Source organism: Myxine glutinosa, chromosome 4, assembly GCF_964187855.1.
Source record: "Myxine glutinosa chromosome 4, kmMyxGlut1.1, whole genome shotgun sequence".
Taxonomy (NCBI): Eukaryota; Metazoa; Chordata; class Myxini; order Myxiniformes; family Myxinidae; genus Myxine; species Myxine glutinosa.
The window spans coordinates 32,207,366-32,230,433 of NC_136264.1; the positions used below are offsets into that span (position 1 = coordinate 32,207,366).

Consider the following 23,068-nt stretch of genomic DNA (forward strand, 5'->3'; position numbering starts at 1 on the left):
TCTCTCTCAACGATACTCCGTACATCCACCGAACCATTCGCATTTCCACCCTTTCCAGCCTTCGTTGCTGCTCTACGTTCATTACCCACGTCTCGCTCCCATAAATCATAGCACTTCTCACACATGCAGCATACACCTTTCCCTTCAGCTTCAACGACACTCCCCACACAATATATGAAAAGAAAGACTGCAGTAAATGAACGAATCACTTTATGCAATCTTCCTATGACTAATTATAAATGATCTACAGCCATAATCACAATGTACAAACAGCCACGATCACGATACAGCCTTAACGTTACCACATTAAAAAGTACATATGAACAGCAGCCACAATCTCTCCAGTCATGGGTCATTTCCATCGAGCTGTGTCTATTGGGTCAGCTGAGAATCCAAAGCCAAGACAGTTGTATCCCATCACTCACTATAATAGAAATGATTTACATGAGCCCGTACCAATTGGAAGAGCATGTAGGAGTACGGCCACTTGGCTAGAGGGAGGTCCTACCACGTGAGGCCAAAATACGAGAAGAGGTAATTGAGGTCAAATAATATTCATATAATTCTTTAAAACTGAAATTACAGACATTTCCTAGATAAGACTATTACAGTCGTGGCTAAAAATATTGGCACCCTTGCACTTTTTTCAAATAATACATCATTTCTTCCAGAAAATTGTTGAAATGAAAAAATCTTTTGGTATCCACATTTGTATTTCTTTGGTTTGCAAAGGAACAAAGAATTACTAAACCTTCGCTTATTCCACACAGAAATCCAAAAATGGCCCGGACAATATTATTGGCACCTTTTAGAAGTTGTTAGAAATAATTAGATTGCAAGCAGGTGATTCTCCTTTACTTTGGAATTGAACTCCCCTATGGTGAGTTGCAGGTGCCTGCAATATAAAAATCACTCATTCATCCAGTTTGAACAGAGCAAAGGAGTCATTGTGCTGTTTTTTATCACTATGTACCGCAATGAGCATGGAGAAAAGAAAGAAAACCAGCGAATTGTCTGAGAAGGTCAGACACAAGATTGTAGCCAAGCATGGACAATCTAAAGGCTCCAAGTCCATCTCCAGAGACCTTGATGTTCCTGTGTCCACCATACGTAATGTTATCAGGAAGTTTAAGACCCATGGCACTGTAGCCAACCTCCATGGACATGGCCGCAAGAGAAAACTTGATCGAAGATTGCAGTGAAGGATTGTCCGAATGGTGGAGAAATCACCTCGATCAACTGCCAAACAGACTCAAGCTGACCTTCAGACACAAGGTACGACAGATTCAACTCACACCATCTGTCGCCAAGTCAATGAAAGGGGGTTCTATGGTAGGAGACCCAGGAGGACCCCACTGCTGAGAGAGAGACATAAGAAAGCCCAACTGGAGTTTTCCAAAACACACCTGAACAAGCAAAAATCCTTCTGGGAGAATGTCCTGTGGACAGGTGAGACCAAAGTAGAGCTTTTTCATAAAGCACATCATCTCTATGTTTGAATGAATGAATGATCGTTTTGAGGCCATTTTTCCCCGCTTTGAGGCGGGGGTTAGCCTTGCGGGCCCCATGACCTCATGGTTCCCTTTTTGAGGCAGTTTTTGTGGCCGGATGCCCTTCCTGACGCCAACCCTTAGTCACCTCTTACGATGAGCAGGGATACGGTGTACCTATTTTAAACCAGGGTACACACCGGGATCATTCATCCCAGCAAGCTGGTACTCAATTTGCCGACCTCGGAAGGATGACAGGCTGAGTCAACCCCCCTGGTGTTAATTCAGCGATCAACCGGGATTCGAACTCAGGATCCTAGGATCCCAAGCTGGCATCCTAACCGCTAAGCCAACACTATGTTTACAGAAAACAAAATGAAGCCTTCAAAGAAAAGAACACCTTCCCTCCAGTCAAACATGGAGGAGGTTCAGTGATGTTTTGGGGTTGCTTTGCTGCCTCTGGCACTGGGTACCTTGAATGTGTGTGTGGCATCATGAAATCAGGAGAATACCAAGGCATTTTGGAGCGCAATGTTCAACCCAGTGTCAGAAAGCTGGGTCTCCGTCGGAGGTCATGGGTCTTGCAGCAGCACAATGACCACAAACACACTTCAAAAAACTCCCGGGAATGGTTCAAGACAAAACGCTGGACTATTCTGAAGTGGCCAGGAATGAGTCCATATCTAAATCCCATTGAACACCTGTGGGGAGATCTGAAAACAGCAGTTGGGAGAAGGCACCCTTCAAATCTGGGAGAACTGGAGCAGTTTGCACAAGAAGAGTGGGTCAGACTGCCAGTAGAGAGGTGAACGAAGCTCATTCATGGCTAAAGCAAGCCCTTCACTACAGTTATTTTGTCCAAAGACTGCTACCAAATATAAAGTCTAGGGTGTCAATAATTTTGTCAATGCCATTTCTTTTTAGTTTCTGATTTCAAAGGATATATTAAGTTCTGAATCAAAAACAAAGGTTCTGTAATATTAACGGTGAAATAAAGAATTGTGGAGACCAAATACTTTTGTCCATTTCAACTTATTTTTAGAGAAAATTGTGTTATTTGAAAAAAGTGCAAGAGTGCCAATATTTTTGGCCACAACTGTATATATGCCACTTTAAAATATGGCAACCAAATGGAACATAATGAAAGTTCTGATGAGGATGTTTGAATACTATTTGAATTTAATCTTCATATGACAAAACTGGTAAACACTAAAGATATATGGGAGCAGCTGAGGACATGTCCTATTTGAATAATCGATATATTGTACATGGAAGGAAAAATCTACCCAGTAATCAGGAAGCTGTAGTAACTGGTGCTCGAGAATGAGCAAAAGTTTAAACAACTGTTGTTATGAAAGTTAGTCTGACGACATAACAGAGGTGAAAGCACTTGCTCTTTCACCTGTCTATAATCCGGTTTTGATTCTCAATCTGACGACAAATGGTTGAACCGGTGTTTTTCAGGCCGTTTGTTGCATCAGGTAAGTCTGCCAAGTGTGAGATGGGATGTTAATCTTGGGACCTGTCTGCTGGTATCGATTGCTGGTGGACAGGAAAGATCCCACGGTCTCTTTTGACGCGAGGCGAGCGAGTTATCTCAGGCTCCTTGAACAAATTCCATGCACATCATTTTCTTAACTTCGAGATTACGTAATTTGCTGCACAATTTTACTCCATATTGAGTGAATTATAATCAAAAGTGCTGCACAATGCTTTGGCCTTACCCACACACTCACACATGATCTCCCTCCTCATCACTGCTACACCGTCAGGCCTATCTGTAAGCCTGCCGTCATGACGGTCTATCTCTAGTGCTGCCAAACTCTCTTGCCCAAGGCCTAGACGTCGTTCCTCTTTCAAAATAATCTCGGCTTTTCGTTTATCTTCTCCAGTTCTGATCTCCTCTGGCGCCAAAGGAGTTTTGTATGTCCGAGTTGGTTGCCCCCATGATTGCATCTCATCTTCCTGCTGATATCTCTGTGCCATGTTACTGTCATCCAGCACCATGGGCTTTGAACATGGCCTCATTTGGTCTGCAGTGGGATGAGAAACGCATCCCATCTTTATTCACAACAAACCTCCCTTCATAGTTTTCCCCTCTGCTGGTGGTAATGTCATACCTAGCAACTTCTTGCCACCAGGTACCCATATTCCATTGCATGCTACCTCTCCGTTTGGCCCTCCCTGGCCTTCCCATACTTTGTCATTGCTGCATGTTGAAAGCGTTGAGCAGTGTGGTGAGGTCACGCTCCACTGCGGCCCTGTGAAAGTCTCCACGACCAAGCACCGATATCGCCATGCGAAGCGTTGCCCAGATGCTGTCGGATGTGGGACTGCTTCGATCTCTACCGGCCGTGGCTCCAGGACCCGGAGAGTCTCGCTGAAGCCTCAGGGCTTCCAAGAAGTGCTCCACAGCTTCTCTGGAATGAGAAAGGGTGTTAAGATGTTGTGTTGTTTCATGTGTGTGTGTGTGTGTGTGTGTGTGTCAGCTCCATTATGAGCCTTAGATCCTGTAACAAAAATTTTTTTTAAACCGCCCATAAGACGAGACACAAAAATGATTCAGCGACACAATGTCACTTGTATAGGTGATGACGTGAAACGTCTCCACGAGTCTCCTCTCCAAACTCGGAACAGACAAGATTTTTCTCAGAAGTCCTCTCCCTGACCCAGAACATTGCATGAACGGCATTCCTCGGAGGGTCTCACCTGTGCGCACCCAGGTTAACGCAACTGATTCCCAGGTTGTAGCGTGACCGAGTGAAGCCAGGCTGCAGCTGGAGGGCTTGGCGATAAGCTTCCACCGCTTCCTCACTACGACTCCCATTTGCCAGCGTCGCTCCCAATTTGTTCCACAACAAATAATCCTGCCCAGGTGACAAAAAGGCACACCTTTTGGTAACAAAGAACTTCGATACAAGTCTGTTATGCGTTTGCATCATCCACACCCACTCAATTCAATGTGGCATATTCATTGTCGATGGTACCAAGCCGATCTTTACCGTTTATCCAATTTCATTGGGGAAGGGTTGGGTGGTGAAGGGGGACAGTGGGGCCAGGTACAGGAATATTACCAGGGTGGTTTTTGTTCGTTTATTTTTAGGGATGGGGTTTGTATGTGAGGAATGAATAAACACATTTTGATGAGATTTCGCTTTCACTTTTTCACGAGACCCTCTCACAGACACACAATCATGATGTATCCATGATTTTCTCATAGATGGTGTTCTGTATTACGTCAGTGAAGAACATCCCAAAATGGACGAGAGTGAATGCATGAAGCACAGGAATGCTACACTGTCAAGATGGGGGTCAATGGATAATTATAATTCGTACAATAGGCAATTTAGCCTGGTGTTGGCTTAGCGGTTAGGGTGCCGGCTTGGGATCCTAGGATCTTGGGTTCGAATCCCGGTCGATCACTGAATTAACATCAGGGGGGTTGACTCGGCCTGTCATCCTTCCGAGGTCGGCAAATTGAGTACCAGCTAACTGGTAATTCCCTGTGCGTCGCAGGAGGTGACTAACAGGGTTGGCGGAAGGAAGGGCATCCGGCCGTAAAACATTGCTTCAAAAAGGGGACCACAGTGCCCGAAAAAGGACAACCCCCGCTCTGCGGGGAGAAATGGCCTCTAAAGGCGGTTCCACAATAGGTAATTTAGCAACTAAAGGTTGAAAAGCTAACTTGAGTGGAAAGCAAAGAAACGCCAATATTTTTGTCAGGCCTTTGTTGGAGGAAGAGCATCTCTTGCTCAAAAGGTTCAATGCAGACACACCTGTGGCCGTGCGGCGAGGGCAGCAGTAAAGCAGTCCACAGCTTTGTCGTATTCAGAACTCAGGTTGAAAAGCACACCGAGGCCACACTGCACATCCGCATCGACAGCATCCATGTCCATCCGCGCCGCATCCAGGAACATCTCTCGAACGTCTGACAGTACAGGCCTGAGGACGCAGTGGGGCAAAAAGCGGTCACTTTCGAATCACTTGTACAACTTAATTCCAACTTTGTCTTGCAAGCATTCGTTTACGGCATCCATTTACGTGTAATATTTGGCGTTGTTGTACTTTACAAACTAGTAATAGGCGTCCACAAATATCGACCGTGTTGTGAAACAACGGCCGAGGCCCTCATTTTATCACCTTTATTCACTTTTAAATTCATTTTCTCCGCAACCGCTTGAGTGATTGACACAGGTTTCAACATAGTAGGAGCACCTTCTCATGGATATTTTTTCTTTAACATCACATGATGATTGGATGGAAAATACGGCTGGCATTCCAAAAAGCCTGTTTTCTGTAAGCACGGGTTGCAGGGTGTTTCGCGTATGAGGAATAAATGGACGCGACAGCGCTTCGCTCGGCCTTGGCCGAAAGTGCAATGCTATCAAGTTCTGCATTTTTACATGGGGAATAAATACGAGGGTGTGTTGAAAAGTAAGGCCTCCTATTCTTCTTATCCAAAACAAGTATAAATATTCAAATGAAAAAGTGCAGTCAACACAATAGCTCTTCCCCCCACTGGATGCGAAGTTTCGTGATTCTTACTTTAGATGTCTCAGTGCTACGTTCGTCAAGATTGAAGAGGGCAGCAGGACGTTGTCTGTGGGCTTGGGGGGGGGGGGGGGGGTTCCCTATAGTTGAGGCTCGTGAAAGAGTCGGTGCAGTTAATGGATCAAGACGCAACAGGATCCAAAAAGAACAGTAGAGCGAGGGGGAGGGCACCAACCGTGGAGCTGGACAAACAAGACAGGTGCAGAGGATGCATGGGGTGGACAAGATGGATACAGAAGGAAACTCACAGGACGGAAAACTGGAAGTTTGGAAGAAGGAGGGATGGGGGTTGAGTGGGCTAAGGGTGGGTTAACGAGGGTATAAAAAAAATCATGGTTTTAGATTGGGGACGATCTGAGATACTGGTGAACAGCGAGCTGTCTTGGAGACCTGAAGGGAAGAATGAGATTGAAGAGGATGTGGAAATTGGTTCCAAAGGTGGGAAAAGAGAGGAATGGGTGAGTGGATGTGCACAGTCATCCTGGATTTAGGTAGTTTCCCCAGAAGTGAGCGAGATGGTGGACTGTGTGTGTCCTGCAGAAACCTGATTGGGGGGGGGGGGGGGGGTGAGGTGGAACGGCACAGAAGGAGCAGAGTGTGGCGGACACAAAAGCCCACTGGCGTGGTGACATCATTCCACGCACCGAGTGGGCGGTGGCCACGCCCGAGGGGTAGGCGTGGCCTCATGATATACCCCGGGCGACCAGCCCGGAGGAGTTTAGTGTTACAGTGTAGTCTTACAATAAAGACGTTTATATGTTACCGCTTGTCCGCTTCCTCCTTGCTCACAAGCAGCGCGCGTAACGCCGCGCTTTACTGGTGACCCTCGACGTTGGATCTGCCGGAGCGATCCTTCCACACGCGACGCCATCGCCATGGCCGCCTTCGTCAAACTTCCGGAATTTTGGGAGGCTCAGGCCGAAGTCTGGTTCGTCCAGGCCGAAGCCCAATTTCAGCTTCGGCACCTCACCGGCGATGACACGCGCTACTGCCACGTCGTCGCCTCCCTCGGGCCCGGCACGGCCGCTCGAGTTGTGTCCGTCCTTCGCCACCCACCGGACGGCCACAAGTACGAGGCACTCAAGCGGCTACTCCTAGCCACGTTCAGCCTCACGGACGACGCACAGGCCGACCGCCTCCTGGATCTCCCCGAGCTCGGTGAGACGCGCCCGTCGGTCCGAATGGACCATATGCTGTCACTGTTGGGCGACGAAGCCCCCGGTTCGCTATTCCGGGCGCTTTTCCGTCGCCAACTTCCAGCGCAGGTTCGCCTCGCGTTGGCCGGGACCGGGCTAACGGAACCCCGAGCATTGGCGGCCGAGGCGGACAAGTACTTCGCCGCTTCGGACACGCGGGCGAGCGTTGGCGTGGCCGTCACGGCCTTCGACGCTGATGTTCCACAGCATCATCTTCTACAGCACGCTGATGTTCCACAGCATCATCTTCTACAGCACGCTGATGTTCCACAGCATCATCTTCTACAGCACGCTGATGTTCCACAGCATCATCTTCTACAGCACGCTGTGGTTCAGCAGCATGCTGATACGCACCTCGTGAACGCCGCCACGCCCCGCCCACCGCCGCGGCGAAAACCGCCACCGCGGGGAAACCCGTCGACTCCACCGGCCTGGCGGAGCCAGCCGCACTCCTCCAGCTCCACCACCTGGTGCTGGTTCCACGCCAAGTTCGGCCACGAAGCTCGGCGGTGTCATCCGCCGTGCTCCTTCAACGGGTCGGGAAACGCCCGGGCCGGCGCTCAATTGTGGCGATGAGCGCCGGCCGTTCGAGCAGCCTGCTGTTCATAACGGACACCTTCTCCAGGCGCCGTTACCTGTGCGACACGGGAGCACAGGTGAGTGTCATTCCCGCCGGCACGTCAGACAAGCACGCCGCGGGTGGGGGCCCCGCGCTGCTTGCCGCGAACGGGACGCCCATCCGTACGTACGGAAAACGCTGCCTCTCTCTGCGGTTTGGAGGGCAGGTTTTCCGATGGACGTTCGTCACCGCCGACGTGCCCATGGCACTGCTTGGCGCGGACTTCCTGTGCGCTAATGGGCTCCTGGTCGACGTCAAGCGCAGACGGCTTGTCCAGGCCGAGACGTTCAGCTCGCTCGCATGTGCGTTGCCCAGCTCAACGAGCGGCTTGCCAAGCGGCTTGCCGAACGATTCGGTTCCGGCCACGTTGGTCTGTACGCTTCCGGCAGCGGACGCATTCACCCGCCTCCTCGCCGGCTTCCCGGCCCTCACGCGGCCCACCTTCTCGGCGGGGGCCGTCAAGCACGGGGTGGCCCATCACATCCCCACCGTCGGGCCACCGGTCTACGCCCGGGCATGCCGCCTCGAGCCGACGAAGCTGGCGGTGGCAAAAGCGGAGTTCGCTACCCTGGAGCGACTCGGCATCGTTCGGCGCTCAGAGAGCGCTTGGGCGTCGCCGCTGCACATCGTGCCGAAGCCCGGCGGGGGATGGCGACCGTGCGGGGACTATCGCCGTCTCAATGACGCCACGACTCCCGACCGCTACCCCGTCCCCCACATTCAGGACTTTTCCGCCCGTTTGGCGGGCAGGTCCTTCTTCTCGAAGGTGGACCTCATACGCGGCTACCATCAGGTCCCCGTCAGGCCGGAGGACGTCCCGAAGACGGCGGTCATCACGCCATTCGGACTCTTCGAGTTCCTGCGCATGCCCTTCGGTCTGAAGAATGCGGCTCAGGCGTTCCAGCGACTGATGGACAGCGTCCTGCGCGACTTGGATTTTGTCTACGTCTACCTGGACGATATCCTCGTCGCCAGCGCGTCCCGCGAAGAGCACCTACGCCACCTCCGCACGCTCTTCGAACGCCTGGGCCAGCATGGCCTGATTGTGAACCCCGCAAAGTGCCGGTTCGGCGCCGCCACAATCGATTTTCTGGGGCACCGTGTCACCAGGCACGGCGCCGTCCCCCTGCCGGCCAAGGTGGAGGCGGTGAAGGGGTTTCCGCGCCCCCGCACGATCAGAGGGCTGCAGGAGTTCCTGGGCATGGTGAACTTTTACCATCGGTTCCTGCCCCGTATCGCCCAGCTCCTGCGCCCCCTGCACGAAGCTCTCCGAGGTAAGCCGGGCAAAGGCGACGTTACCTGGACCGAGCAGATGGACACGGCGTTCACGGGCGCGAAGCTCGCCTTGGCTAACGCCACCATGCTCGCGCACCCGGCGCCCGATGCACCGATCGTCCTCACCACCGATGCCTCGGACTACGCGGTGGGCGCGGTGCACGAGCAATGGGTGCGTGGAGCTTGGCAACCGCTGGCGTTCTTTAGCCGGCAGCTTCGCCCGCCCGAACGCCGTTACAGTACCTTCGACCGCGAGTTGCTCGGACTTCACTTGGCGGTCAGGCACTTCCGCCATCTGCTCGAGGGCCGGGCGTTCACTGCCTTCGTCGACCACAAGCCGCTGATCTTCGCGATGGGCAAGGTCACCGAGCCGTGGTCGGCCCGGCAGCAGCGTCACCTCTCGGCCGTGTCCGAGTACACGACGGACATCCAGCACGTCGCGGGGAAGGACAACCCGGTGGCGGATTGCCTTTCCCGGGCCGTCGCCCACGCAGTCCACCTCGGCATCGACTATGCCCGGATGGCAGCGGACCAGGCCGCTGACCCCGACGTCCAGGCCTTGCGGACCGCCGTCACGGGCCTCCGCGTCACTGAGGTGCCGTTCGACGGCGCGGGCGCGGCTCTCTTGTGCGACGTCTCCCTCGGGCGTCCTCGCCCCATTGTGCCCGCAGGCTGGCAGCACCAGGTGTTTGACGCCATCCACGGCCTGTCCCACCCGGGCGCGAGGGCCTCCCAAAGGCTGATCGCCGACAAGTTCGTCTGGCATGGCCTCCGGAAGGCCGTCCGCGGCTGGGCCAGGACGTGCCTCGCGTGCCAGCGCGCCAAGGTGCACCGGCACACCCAGGCCCCGTTGGCCCCGTTCACGGTGCCGGAACGCCGGTTTGACCACGTCCACGTGGACCTGGTGGGACCTCTGCCCCCCTCGCGGGGTTTCACCTACGTCCTCACCATGGTGGACCGCACCACCCGGTGGCCGGAGGCCGTGCCCTTGGCGTCGACAACGGCGGCCGATGTCGCGCAGGCTTTCATCGCCACCTGGGTCGCCCGGTTCGGCGCCCCCTCAGACATCTCATCCGACCGCGGCCCCCAGTTCACCTCGGAGCTCTGGGGGGCGGTTGCGCAGGGGCTCGGGGTCCGGCTGCACCGAACCACGGCCTACCACCCCCAGGCTAACGGCCTGTGTGAGCGATTTCACCGCTCATTGAAGGCCGCGCTCCGGGCCACCCTCCGCGACGGCGGCTGGGTCGACAGGCTCCCCTGGGTCCTGCTGGGCCTCCGGACGGCGCCCAAGGAGGACCTGCGCGCATCCGCGGCGGAGTTGGTCTTCGGGCAACCGCTGCGGGTGCCGGGCGAGTTCCTCCCCGACTCCACGGCACCATGGTCCGCGGCACAGCAGCGCTCCGCTCTGCAAGAGACCGCCCAGAGGTTCGCCCCGGTGCCAACGGCATGCCACGGGCACGCACCGACGCACGTCGCCCCGGAGCTTCGCACGGCGGAGTACGTCTTCGTCCGCCACGATGCCCATCGGACACCACTGCGGCCCCCGTACGACGGGCCTTTCCGCGTGCTGGAGACCGGGGCGAAGCACTTCACCCTGGACATCGGCGGTACTCCTGACCGCGTTTCGGTAGACCGCCTCAAGCCGGCCCACCTCGATGTGGACCATCCACCGCCAGTGGCCCGACCCCCACGTCGGGGCCGCCCTCCTGCGGGCGGACCCCCGGCACCGCCCAGCCCCGCCGCCACGGCGCCCCCCGGTCCTGCACCCATCCCAGGGGCAGCCAGGGGCATCCCACCTGGTATCCCTGCACCCCGGACGCCGCCGATCGCCAGGGGGCGCTTCGGCCGGGTCATTCGTCTGCCCCGCAAACTGGCCCTCCAGGTGCGCGGGAATTCTGGGGGGGCGCGTGTGGCGGACACAAAAGCCCACTGGCGTGGTGACATCATTCCACGCACCGAGTGGGCGGTGGCCACGCCCGAGGGGTAGGCGTGGCCTCATGATATACCCCGGGCGACCAGCCCGGAGGAGTTTAGTGTTACAGTGTAGTCTTACAATAAAGACGTTTATATGTTACCGCTTGTCCGCTTCCTCCTTGCTCACAAGCAGCGCGCGTAACGCCGCGCTTTAAGAGCATACAAGACCAGAAAGGAGGTGGTAGAAGACAGAGATCACCGACCTGTCTGAGATGGTGATGATAGTCCCCTATACTCGGCTTCATCATGGGAGATTACAACAATCTTGAAGGCCTTGGTTTCCACAGTGACAAGCTGCTGAGCAAGATGTGAGGTAGGGGAGCCATACCAAAGGGGAGAGAAGTAGAGCAGTCAAGCTGTGAATGAAACCTTGTAGGTGGACAGTTCTTTGTACCCCGAGGAAGGGTTCCCCAAGTGCTGACTGATGCAATGGAAGGGAAAGTGTATGCAAGTGTGTGGAGAGCTGTTGTTGCTCAATAGTGACTGCAGATGAAAGTTTGATGTAGGGCCTTCTCTGTGCTGCCGCTGCAGTTGGGGCCAGCGAGCCCAGCAGCGCTTCGGGGCCGTCTGGTCCACATGCTTACCGAGATGTTCGCCGAAGGCGTCAACTGGGGCTGTGTGGTCGCCTTCTTCGTGTTTGCCGTAGCTGTGCGCAGACAGCACCGAGAAGGCCGCACCTGCACACGTGGATTGCTCGCTTCGTGCATGGTCGACTACCTGGAGAACGAGCTTCAGCCCTGGATCGATGCCAACGGTGGATGGACAGGGGACGCTGATCCGGACTTGCGGACACTGAGCGCTGATCCGGGCCTGCGGACGCGGGCAGCCGTTCTGGGCCTGCAGACATGGAACACCGGTCTGGGCCTGCGGATGTGGAGGGTCATTCCAGGCCTGCAGACACAGAGCGCCAATCCGGGCCTGCGGACATAGAACGCCAATCCGGCCTGTGGATATGGAGTGCCGATCCGGGCCTGCGGACACGGAGTGCCGATCCGGGCCTGCGGACATGGAGTGCCAATCGAGGCCTGCGGATGTGGAGTGCCCATCTGGGCCTGTGGACACGGATAATCATTCCGGGCCTGCAGACGTGGAGCACTGTTCTGGGCCTGCGGACACGGAGTGCCGGTCCTGGTTTCACTGCGTTGCAACACCTGCCATACAGCCCCGACTTGGTTTCTGTCAGATTTTCATCTCTTCCCCAAACTTAAAGAACAGCTTCATGGACAACATTTTTCTTCCGACAATGCTGTCAAGACCGCTGTGAAGCACTGGTTAAGTCAGCAGGACACACAGTTGTATTGATATCACAAAACTACTTGAACGTTGGCAGAAGTGGATGGCCAACAGTGGTGATATTGTTAAGAAATAAATATGCACCATGGTAGAATAAATATTGATGTTAGTACCCGTCTTTAAATTTGGAGAAAATTAATAGGAGGCATTACTTTTCAACACACTCGTACATAGCCCCGAACCTTCGAAAATGAATACATGGATTCCTGCACACCCTTTCCATACACGATTGTACCATAATGTTCCCATTGACCTATATACATTATACAGTCGTGGCCAAAAATATTGGCACCCTTGCACTTTTTCAAATAACTCCCAATTTTCTCTAAAAATAAGTTGAAATTGACAAAAGTATTTGGTCTCCACAATTCTTTATGTCACTGTTAATATTACAGAACCTTTGTTTTTGATTCAGGACTTAAATATCCTCTTAAATCAGAAAATAAAAAGAAATGGCATTGACAAAATTATTGACACCCTAGACTCAATATTTGGTAGCATGGCCTTTGCCTTGCACACATTCAAGGAACCCAGTGCCAGAAGCAGCACATTAACCCCAAAACATCACTGAACCTCCTCCATGTTTGACTGTATGGAAGGTGACCTTTTCTTTCAAGGCTTCATTTTGTTTTGTTCCACTGCAAACTAAAGAAATACATATGTGGATACCAAAATATATTTTAATATCAACAATTTTCTGGAAGAAATGGTGCATTATTTGAAAAAAGTGCAAGGGTGCCAATATTTTTGGCCACGACTGTACAACGGTTTAATACACTTTGACTTAAATAATTAAGATAATACCTTTTCCCTCAGTGTTTTGACCAGAGCTTTCCTTTCATTTGACAGTTTACAAGTGCAGAAGGAGTATCCATGTAATGTACCATAAATTATCGTGTGCCAAATAAATACTACCCCCACCTTACATTGGCATGTCACTAATATATATTACTCCCCCCCCTCCCAACCTCTGCCCTAATACCTTACATGAACCTACCTGCTTCTGATGTATATTCTACAGTCTACACCACCCTACATTCATTAACCTGTCCCTAAATTTGCTTCATTCAAACTAATGCAGAGAACTGGGAAGCAAGTTTCATTTGATACTCTGCCATTTCCTGGGTTTTGCAAGCCCTCGGTTAAAGTTTAGCAAGCAGTTATTTGATTGCATTATAGAATTATGACAATTCCACCTCTTTTGCAAACGTAAATAGATAGTCCCTTAAAGTATTGTGCTCTGCTTGATAACCTTGTATGCAGAAAATGAAACCCACAACTCGGAACAAGAATGAAAGAAACTGGCATCACCTAGATGCTATGGAAGCAAGCCGTTTGTGGGTGGAGGAACTCGGCGTCCGAGCAAGGTGCCGGTAGCGGGGATGGGCAGCCAACCAGTCGGACAATGCACGGCAGGCCTGCAGGGGCAGGGACTCGTTGGTGAAGCTCGCCGCAAGGGCCATAAGTGCCGTCAGGTTTTCAGGTTGTAGCTCCAAACACCTGGCAGAGTGCAACAATAATGACTCATTTGCACCAAACGGATACATTTGTTTGTTTTGGCAAATGATCCGAGTCACCGAGTGTTGAGAATGGAACCTGCGCAAAGCAGTGATGGCGGCATGTTCTTGCTCGTTCTCTGCATGGGTTGTGCCCAGGTACTGCCATGCCTGCCAAAGGTCACAACATCAAGCTTGAAAACATCCGATTGCTGATGATTATACAGTTCAGCCGTTTGAATGTAGGTAGATGGCTCTCAATGACACACCTCCATGTGTCCTGGATCATTTTGAACTGCTGCCTCGAAGAGCAAGGTGGCACTCGGAAGGTCCCCCTTTTTCAGCCTCCTCAGGCCCTCCTCAAAGGGCTGTGGATGTTCCCGCAGAGGATTATCCTCATCGAACTGGTAACCCTAAGGTCAAAGCAAGGGAGAATGATTATAGTGTACAGTTTGGCATTTGCACTCAATCCTATTCTGCCATGGGATCCAAGTGCTAGTATGCCATGTAGGTGCTGCATCTTGAAGCACGCCATTTGTTGGGGATGTAAAGCCTGCCAATAAATCAGTAACACTTACTTGTGCATGTTAAAAAGCACAGGATATCCTTTCCCCACCTACAGTGCCTTCAGAAAGTTTCACACCCCTTGAATTTTTCACATTTTGTTTTGTTACAGCTTCAATAAAAAATGGATTAAAATGAGATTTTTTGTCACTGATCGACACATAATACCCCACAATGTGAAAGTGGAATTTAATATTTATTATTTTTATTTTTAGAAAATTTTACAAAATAATTAAAAATGTAAAACAGAAATATCTAATTTACATGAGTATTTAACCCTGAGTCAATACTTCATAGAAGCGCCTTTGGCAGCGATTACAGCTTCGAGTCTTCTTGGATATGTCTGTATCAGCTTTGCACATCTGGATTTGGGGAGTTTCTCCCATTCTTCCTTACAGATTTGCTCAAGCTCTGCCAAGTTGGATAGAGAGAGCCGGTGAACAGCAATCTTCAAGTCTTTCCACAGACTCTCAATGAGATTCAAGTATGGGCATTGACTGGGTCACTCAAGGACTTTCACGTTCTTGTTCTGAAGCCATTCCAGTGTTGCTTTGGCTGTATGCTTGGGGTCATTTCCTGTTGGAATGTAAATCTTCACCACAGTCAAAGGTCTTTTGCACTCTGAAGCAGGTTCACCTCAAGAATTTGCCTGTATTTGGCTGCATTCATTAATCCCTCTATCCATACCAGTCTCAGTCCCTGCCGCTGAAAAGCATCCCCATAGCATGATGCTGCCACCACCATGGTAGAGATGGTGTTAGATGGGCGATGAGCTGTGCTCGGTTTCCACCAGACGTAGCGCTTTGCATTCAGGCCAAAGACTTCGATTTTGGTCTCATTAGACCACATAATTTTTTCCTGCATGTTCTGAGTATTTCTCGTGCCTTTTTGCAAACTCCAGGCGTGCTGTCATGTGCCTTTTGCTCAGGAGTGGCTTCCATCTGGCCACTCTCACATAAAGCCTAGATTTGTGAAGTGCTGCAGAGACTGTTGTACTTCTGGCAGGTTCTCCCATCTCAGCCAAGGAAGTCTGTATTTCTGTCAGAGTGGTCACCTCTCTGACCAAGGTCCTTCTTGCCCAGTTGCTCTGTTTGGTCAGACGGCCAGCTCTAGGCAGAGCCTGGGTAGTTCCATATTTTTTCCATTTCCTAATGATGGAGCTCACACCACTAGAAATTGTTTTATACCCTTCCCCAGATCTTTGCCTCCTCACAATTTTAGCTCAGAGTTTTACGGACAGTTCCTTGGACTTCATGGTAGAGTTTCTGCTCTGACATGCACTGTGAACTGTGGGACCTTATATAGAAAGGTGTTTTTATTTCTAAATAATGTTCAACCAATTGAATTGCCATAGGTGGACTCCAATCAAGTTGTAGAGACATCTCAAGGATGATCAAAGGAAATTGGATGCACCTGGGCTCAATTTGGAGTGTCATAGCAAAGGGGTTGAATACTTCTTGAGTCAAGACATTTCAGCTTTTCATTTTTAATTCATATTTGTGAAAAAATCGAAAATAAATATTCCACTTTGACATTATGGGCTATTATTATGTGTAGATCGGTGACAAAAAAATCTCAATTTAATCCATTTTAAATTCAGGCTGTAACAAAAAAGTGAAAAAAGTCAAGGGTTGTGAATACATTCTGAAGACACTGTATACATAAAGATTTGTTGCATAGATCGATTAGAGGAAGGTGTGGAGGTCAAGTTATATTAAGCTATTAGTGTGTGTGTGTAAATTTTGATTCAAGTAAACAATAAGTAAACTGAGACGTCAAGTTATTAATGGGACATGTATACAATGGACATGATAGACTAAATCGCCTCGTGTTTAAGTTCCCTTGCTTAAAAACAACAGCCTCCTAACCTTATTATAAAGCGTCACCCTAGTGCTTCGCAGGCAAATCGGTGCATCATTGAGTATGCAGTCTGTTGAATGGAATGTTAAGCTGGGTATCTTGTCTGCTAGCTGGTAGACGTTAAAGATCCCATGATGTTTTGTAAGGTTCGGAAAAAGGCAGCATACTGAATAAATTACAAATTTGTGTCCCAATCTACAGCAGGCACAGCAGCACACCCAGGAACGAGACAACAAGCAGCTGCATATGAAGGAATGAATGTATAGGTCAAGTCAAATATAAACCCATTCCAGAAAAATTCTCCGGGTTAACGGCTTCACTCAAAAGAAAGACAATTAGCCCTCCAGAAACCAACAGCGCACCACATAATCGCATCCATACAAACCTTGTCATAGGATGAGCTGGCGAGTTCGTCAAACTCCGATAGCCAGGGATGAGCATTGGGATCGGATTCTGCCAATTCCTCCCATTCCGCCTGCAGCTTGTCCCAAAAGTCGGTGTCCGACTGCAGGGATGCAAAACCGAACAGTCAACAATCACACAACAGCACTTGCACATGAACGATGATAATCATGGGGTATGAGAGGCCAGGCGACGAACCACATCAACAACTCCACTATGGTTCACGCACCTCGACCACTGCCTTCGCCCTCTCAAATTCCTTGCCTACGGAAAGGTTCTGGCTTTTGGCGTAGTCATCTGCCCAGAGATCTGCTTTGTTTGCTCCTTTTGACTCCTGGCAAAAAATAGAAAATAATACGAGGGGCAGTCAATAAGTAACCTTAAAATATTTTTCACAACTTGTTTATTGCATGTATGTGTGTAACAACTGTTATTTTTCAACATAATCTCCATTGCTTTCAATGCATTTTTTCCAGCGCTTTACTAAGGCCTGGATTCCGCTAGAAAAAAAAATCTTTTGGATGCTTGTGTAGCCATTCGTGCACCACCTCTTGGACCTCTTCGTCGGATCGGAAAGTGGTTCCACCAAGCCCCTCTTTTAGTGGCCCAAGGATGTGCTAATCCGAAGGGGGCGAGGTCTGGTGAGTAGGGTGGATGAGGAAGACACTCAAAATGCAGGTCCTCGATTGATGCAGCTGTAGTGCAGGCAGTATGGGGCCGAGCATTGTCATGCTGCAGCAAAACAGCGGTAGTGAGTAGTCCACGACGTTTTGATCTGATTGCTGGTTTTAGATGATTTTTAAGGAGGTCGCAGTATGATGCACTGGTGACTGTGGTCCCTCTGGGCATGTACTGCTTTACAAGTGGGCCTCGGCTATCCTATAAGAGCGTCAGCATCACTTTTCCAGCAGACGGCTGTGTGCGGAACTTTTTGGGCATTGGTGAAGTTGAATGGCGCCACTCTTTGCTTGCCCTCTTCGTTTCTGGCTGAAAGTAGTGGAACCAGCTTTCATCCCGTCACTACGCGCTGTAACAAAGCGTCGCCTTCTGTTTAATAACGTCGCAGAAGTTCTTCACATGCGTCCACTCGCCGTTCTTTCAGTTCTGGTGTAAGTTGTCTGGGCACCCACCTTGCAGACACTTACGGAACCCGAGCACATTGTGAATGATATGGTGTGCTGAACCCATGGCTACTGTTCCATTTGGAGACCACTTCATTCAGCGTAATGTGATGGTGTTTCTTTAGCACGCGCTCAACCCGTGCAACCATTTCTGGTTTGTCGGCTTTGTGAGGCCGGCCCGAGCGAGCAGCGTCTGCCACACTGGACACTCCACTTTTAAACTTCCGGTCCAGGTAGGAACACCTGCTGCAGCAATAAACATACGTCACCATATTGCATCTTTATTCTGCGATGGATTCCACTGGGATTCACACCCTCACTTCCCAAGAAACGTATGACAGAACGTTACTCCTCCCTGGTGCATGTTTCTAAGGGAGCCGCCATCTTGGAACTGCTCTACTGACGTCATATGCTCAATGTTGCCAGATCTAAAACAGGCAAAACATGACTCTTACTCATAGATATAACATATGTCGTCTACAACTACACACATTACATTCTCGAATTTATATCGCCATTTAAGGTTACTTATTGACTGGCTTTCGTACAAATGTTTTGATGGATAGGCCTGTGCATCAGTCCACACGAGATGTGGATCCACCATTATGTATGATGTCAATTTAGTGTCACAAGAAAAATTAAGGTTACATGAGAGAGAAAAGTACAGAAGAGACATCAGATACTTCAAACTAGAGTTGTGGTCTTCAAAATGATTTTCAATTAAATTACACATGACCTTTGACCCCACAATCTAATCAGTTCATCTTTGTTCTGTGGTCCTTTGCAGAAAAAAGCATGGGTTGATATTTCCCATATGTGGCTTTGAATTAAGCCAATCACCGCTCGGTTATCCGGTGCCCAAGCCCCATATGCTTGATCCTGGTGAACGAGAGTCCCCGCGCACACACACACACACACACACACACACACACACACACACACACACACACACACACACACACACACACACACACACACACACACACACACACACACACACACACACACACACATATATAGCATGTCTGTGCTATTTGTTTACCTTCACAATGAAGAACTTTTATCTCGCCTTTCACATTATGAGCACAGCTCGGCACTGCTCAGATCACAAAATAAAAGGAAAGCTCAGAGGGAAGAAATTGAGGGTAACACGAACTAGTGAGGAGAAACAGACGAGGAAGTGTTGGTACAAGCACCTGTGTAAACTCCTGTGCCCATTTCTGTGCCTCCCTGTCGGTTGCGATGTTTGCAGCGTTGTCCACTATCTGGTTTCCCTCCATGGCGAGGGATCCATCACCAAGCCGCTTGATGAACTTCATGAACTGTCAGAAACGTAAATGGAAGGGTAATTATTTGGTAAGGCCCACGGATGATCGCTCATTCTAAACTGAATGAGTCAAAGCGAGGTCAAAATTAAACTTCATAATGAACGAATGGGGGGAAAAACAAAAACTACTCTTCGTTTTATATTCACTAGCATTGAATCTGTCACTTCGCTGATGGTAGTTGAACAACGTCAAGTGTGTGTGTGTGTGTGTGTGTGTGTGTGTGTGTGTGTGTGTGTGTGTGTGTGTGTGTGTGTGTGTGTGTGTGTGTGTGTGTGTTGCAATGGAAAAATAAAGCAATTTGGCCTTTTTGGATATGGAGGTCCACCGTAACCCTGATGGCTACCTAAAGACGTCGGTTTACAGGAAACCAATCCACACCAACAGATTACTGGATTTTAATTCCTGCAACCCAATCTCCCCCAAACACAGTGCAGCATGGACCTTGGCAGGTCGGGCATGGACTGTGTCATCTTCCCCGTCCGATGCAATTAATCATATTAGTTAGAGGAGTCCTGCTCAAAAATGGGTACAGTAAAGAGATACTCCCTACCCTGAAAGAACCAAAACAGACAGAACGGAAGGGGCTAGACTTGCTTGGGCACTGTGTACAGGCGTACTACCCTGGCTTTTCCAAAAGGATAGCAAGATAGTAGGCAGCGCACGGATTGGTGTAGCCTACAGGCCTCTACATACCATCCACAATGTCATTTCAGAACTGAAGGACACAACAATGAAGGAAGCCTGCAATCTGGCCACAAATTTGACTTTTTTTTTAATATACAGAGTCAAGGCTCATAGAAGAGTTAGAACACTGAACGGATGAGGACATAGCAGGACAAAAGGAACAGTAGAGGGGGATGGGTCCCCCCCCCCCCTCACCTCCCCCACCACTCTCTCTCCCCCGACTTTGATGGGACCCGTATCCTAGACACGACATCCAACAAACGGCACAGATCGATACCGGAAGCATGCATGTGAAGAGTCGAGAGGGTGGTAAAAACCAGGTACATGCAGAGGCTCTGGGTTTATTGGCCTGAGGAAGCCTGCTGTGAAGCGGGTGAAACGTTGCGTGAGACCGGGTCCACTCTTGCTTATTTGCTAAAATTTGCAGAGTAGATCTCATTTTTCTTTCTGGTTGGAAGCGCCTTTCTTTGTAAATATTGTTGCAGCTGCAGGTTTCGGGTCTGCTAAGAGGGGGTGTAGCCTTGGTTCCCTCAAATCTTCCGGGCCTGAGGCTACCGCGCACGAATAACTTCATGCCGCAGCAAGTTGCTAATAAACCGCGAGAGCCAATCATTTAACCACGTGCTTCAGTGTCTGCCGTCTAATACCATGTGACCTTCTGGTGAGGACACGTGCCCTCGTCTATGCACCAATCTTATCTTAATTAGATATTTAATGAGGACGGCCGAGCTTTACTGCTGATGCAAGCCGGGCTGAATGAGCCAATTACTCAGGGAATGATAATCTTCCTAGCTAAACTAAGTGTGAATAGCGCTGGATCAATGAAGGAAAAAACGGTCACAGACAGATTGGTGTGGGTAGGAGGGGGGGAAGGGGAGGGGGAGGGGGCTCAAGGGCTATAATGTTCAAGGTGGGAGGGGGAGGAGCACACAAAGGGAACAATGGGGGTATGCAAATGTAAAGTAAAGTAAAGTGGTAAAGTATTGTATTGTAAGTATTGTAAAGTGGTAAAGCATGTGGTGAGGTGGAAAGAACTGGGAAGTGGCCATGTGCTGTGTGCAGGAAGGGTGTTGGAGTGAACTCCATTCAATGTACAATGTGCGCTGAGTGGGTTCATAAAAAATGTAGTGGTCTGAGAGGGTCATTAACCAGTGTGGCAGCTACATTCAAGTGTAAGGTGTGCACAGAGGGAGCTGCAGATGGAGGAAATGTTGAGTTGGATCTTGGAGATGGCGTGAAGCTGGAAGGTGTGAAAACATTTTGCTACCTAGGAGACATGCTGAATGGAGAAGGTGGATCAGACTCGGCAACGGTTGCTCGAGTGAGATGTGCATGGAAGAAGTTTCGGGAACTGAGTAGCGTGCTGAAGAGGAGGGGAGTGTCGTTGAAGCTGAAGGGAAAGGTGTATGCTGCATGTGTGAGAAGTGTTATGATTTATGGGAGCGAGACATGGGTCATGAATGTAGAGCAGCAACGAAGGCTGGAAAGGGTGGAAGTGCGAATGGTTCGGTGGATGTGCGGAGTATCGTTGAGAGAGAGGAAGACAAATGATGAATTGTGAAAGATGATGGGAATAGAGCCTGTGATTGATGCTGTAAAGAGAAACTGGTTGAGATGGTTTGGTCATGTGTTGAGGAAGAATGAAAGTGACTGGTTGAGAAGAGTGATGGAAATGAATGTAGAAGGAATTAGAGGATGGGGAAGATCAAGAAAGAATTGGCTAAAGGTGGTGGAAGAAGAAACGCGGGCAAGGGGGTTGACAAGGGGAGATGCAGAAAATAGCGCAAAATGGAGAAGATCGTCATGGGGCCCGCAAGGCTAACCCCCGCTCTAGCAGGGAAAATGGCCTTAAAATGCCTGTTGTTTGTTGTTGTGTTGAGGTCAGTGGGCAGAGCGTATTTTGTTAACCCTCTCATTTGACAGCATGCAATAAACACCATTAGTATTACACGCCAATGCGCCATGACATTGCTTTGTGTGAGCATGTGTTTGTGGCATCTGGAAATTTTGTTTTAAACTTGGCAAGACGGCTACAGAAACACATGCTTGTAGCAGTCTACGCAGATGAGGCTGTGACAAGAAAGACTGTTTTCAAGTGGTTTCAGAGGTTTCTAACCATTTGAGAAATCGCTGAAGAGACCAGTCTTTCATTTTGTTCCGTTCAGGCCATATTGACATATTATTTGAACACGAGACGCGTCAGTGCAAAGTTCGTTCCATGCATCCTCACAGATGAGATGACTAAAAAGACGAGATGGTATTTATAGAATACTTACCCTGTGCAGTCAACTTGGTGCGAGCCAACTCTTCTGTTTTTGAAGGGTTTATTTCTTTGATCCAATATGGATTTCAGCCTTTTAAAAATATCTCCAATCCAAATATTGATTTTTCAGCCAATCAAGATTTCAGCCAATCCAAATATTGATTTCGAGATCAATATCTCCAAAACCGCTCAATGGGAAAAATTCAAACATGGCTCATTGTAAAGAATGCCTGCATGGTGAATAAATGTTAACGATGACGTCGTTGGTGCCTTAATTATGATGTCATAATGCGACAGGGAAAACGCTTAATTTGATCAGTTTGCAATTAATTGAGCATGATCTATGCAACAATAACAAGAGAAAATATAAATTTATGATGTCATCAATCACGTGGTCTGGCAGCAGGTGCCCCTATATTCACGGATTCGACATTCACGGAATATTCCGGGAACCTATCCCCCGCAAATGTGGGGTTGACTGTATAGATTAACGACCTTGACAAAGTAAATAAAACTGTACATTTTCAGGTTATTGTTTACTTTCTCCCTAATATCTTTGTCCCCTTTGTTACATCCTCGTGCTATCCCACTAAACCCACTGTCAGTACATTACCTTCTACCTTTTCTCACTCGTCCATGAGCCTAGACTTGGTATTACACAGGCAATCAGGCATAGGTACCAAAAAACCAGTGTGGCAGCTACATTCAAGTGTAAGGTGTGCACAGAGGGAGCCACAAATGGAGGAAATGTTGAGTTGGATCTTGGAGACAGCGTGAAGCTGGAAGGTGTGAAAACATTTTGTTACCTAGGAGACATGCTGAATGGAGAAGGTGGATCAGACTCAGCAACGGTTGCTAGAGTGAGATGTGCATGGAAGAAGTTTCGGGAACTGAGTGGTGTGCTGACGAGGAGGGGAGTGTCGTTGAAGCTGAAGGGAAAGGTGTATGCTGC

General features: G+C 49.7%; 1 protein-coding gene across 1 annotated transcript in view; it reads right to left on the minus strand.

Annotated features, from left to right (window-relative positions):
- Positions 1-193: 193 nt before the first annotated feature.
- The window catches only part of PEX5L (peroxisomal biogenesis factor 5 like), a 36,019-nt gene continuing 13,144 nt past the window's right edge, over positions 194-23,068 (minus strand). Inside the window, exons 8-16 of the mRNA XM_068112162.2 lie at positions 19,038-19,163; positions 16,950-17,054; positions 16,704-16,823; positions 14,164-14,307; positions 13,995-14,065; positions 13,710-13,898; positions 5,267-5,432; positions 4,200-4,357; positions 194-3,910 (exon numbers count right to left, since the gene is read on the minus strand). Of these exons, the coding sequence (XP_067968263.2) occupies positions 3,694-3,910; positions 4,200-4,357; positions 5,267-5,432; positions 13,710-13,898; positions 13,995-14,065; positions 14,164-14,307; positions 16,704-16,823; positions 16,950-17,054; positions 19,038-19,163 (1,296 nt within the window). The 3' untranslated portion in view covers positions 194-3,693. The remainder of the gene's footprint in view (positions 3,911-4,199; positions 4,358-5,266; positions 5,433-13,709; positions 13,899-13,994; positions 14,066-14,163; positions 14,308-16,703; positions 16,824-16,949; positions 17,055-19,037; positions 19,164-23,068) is intronic.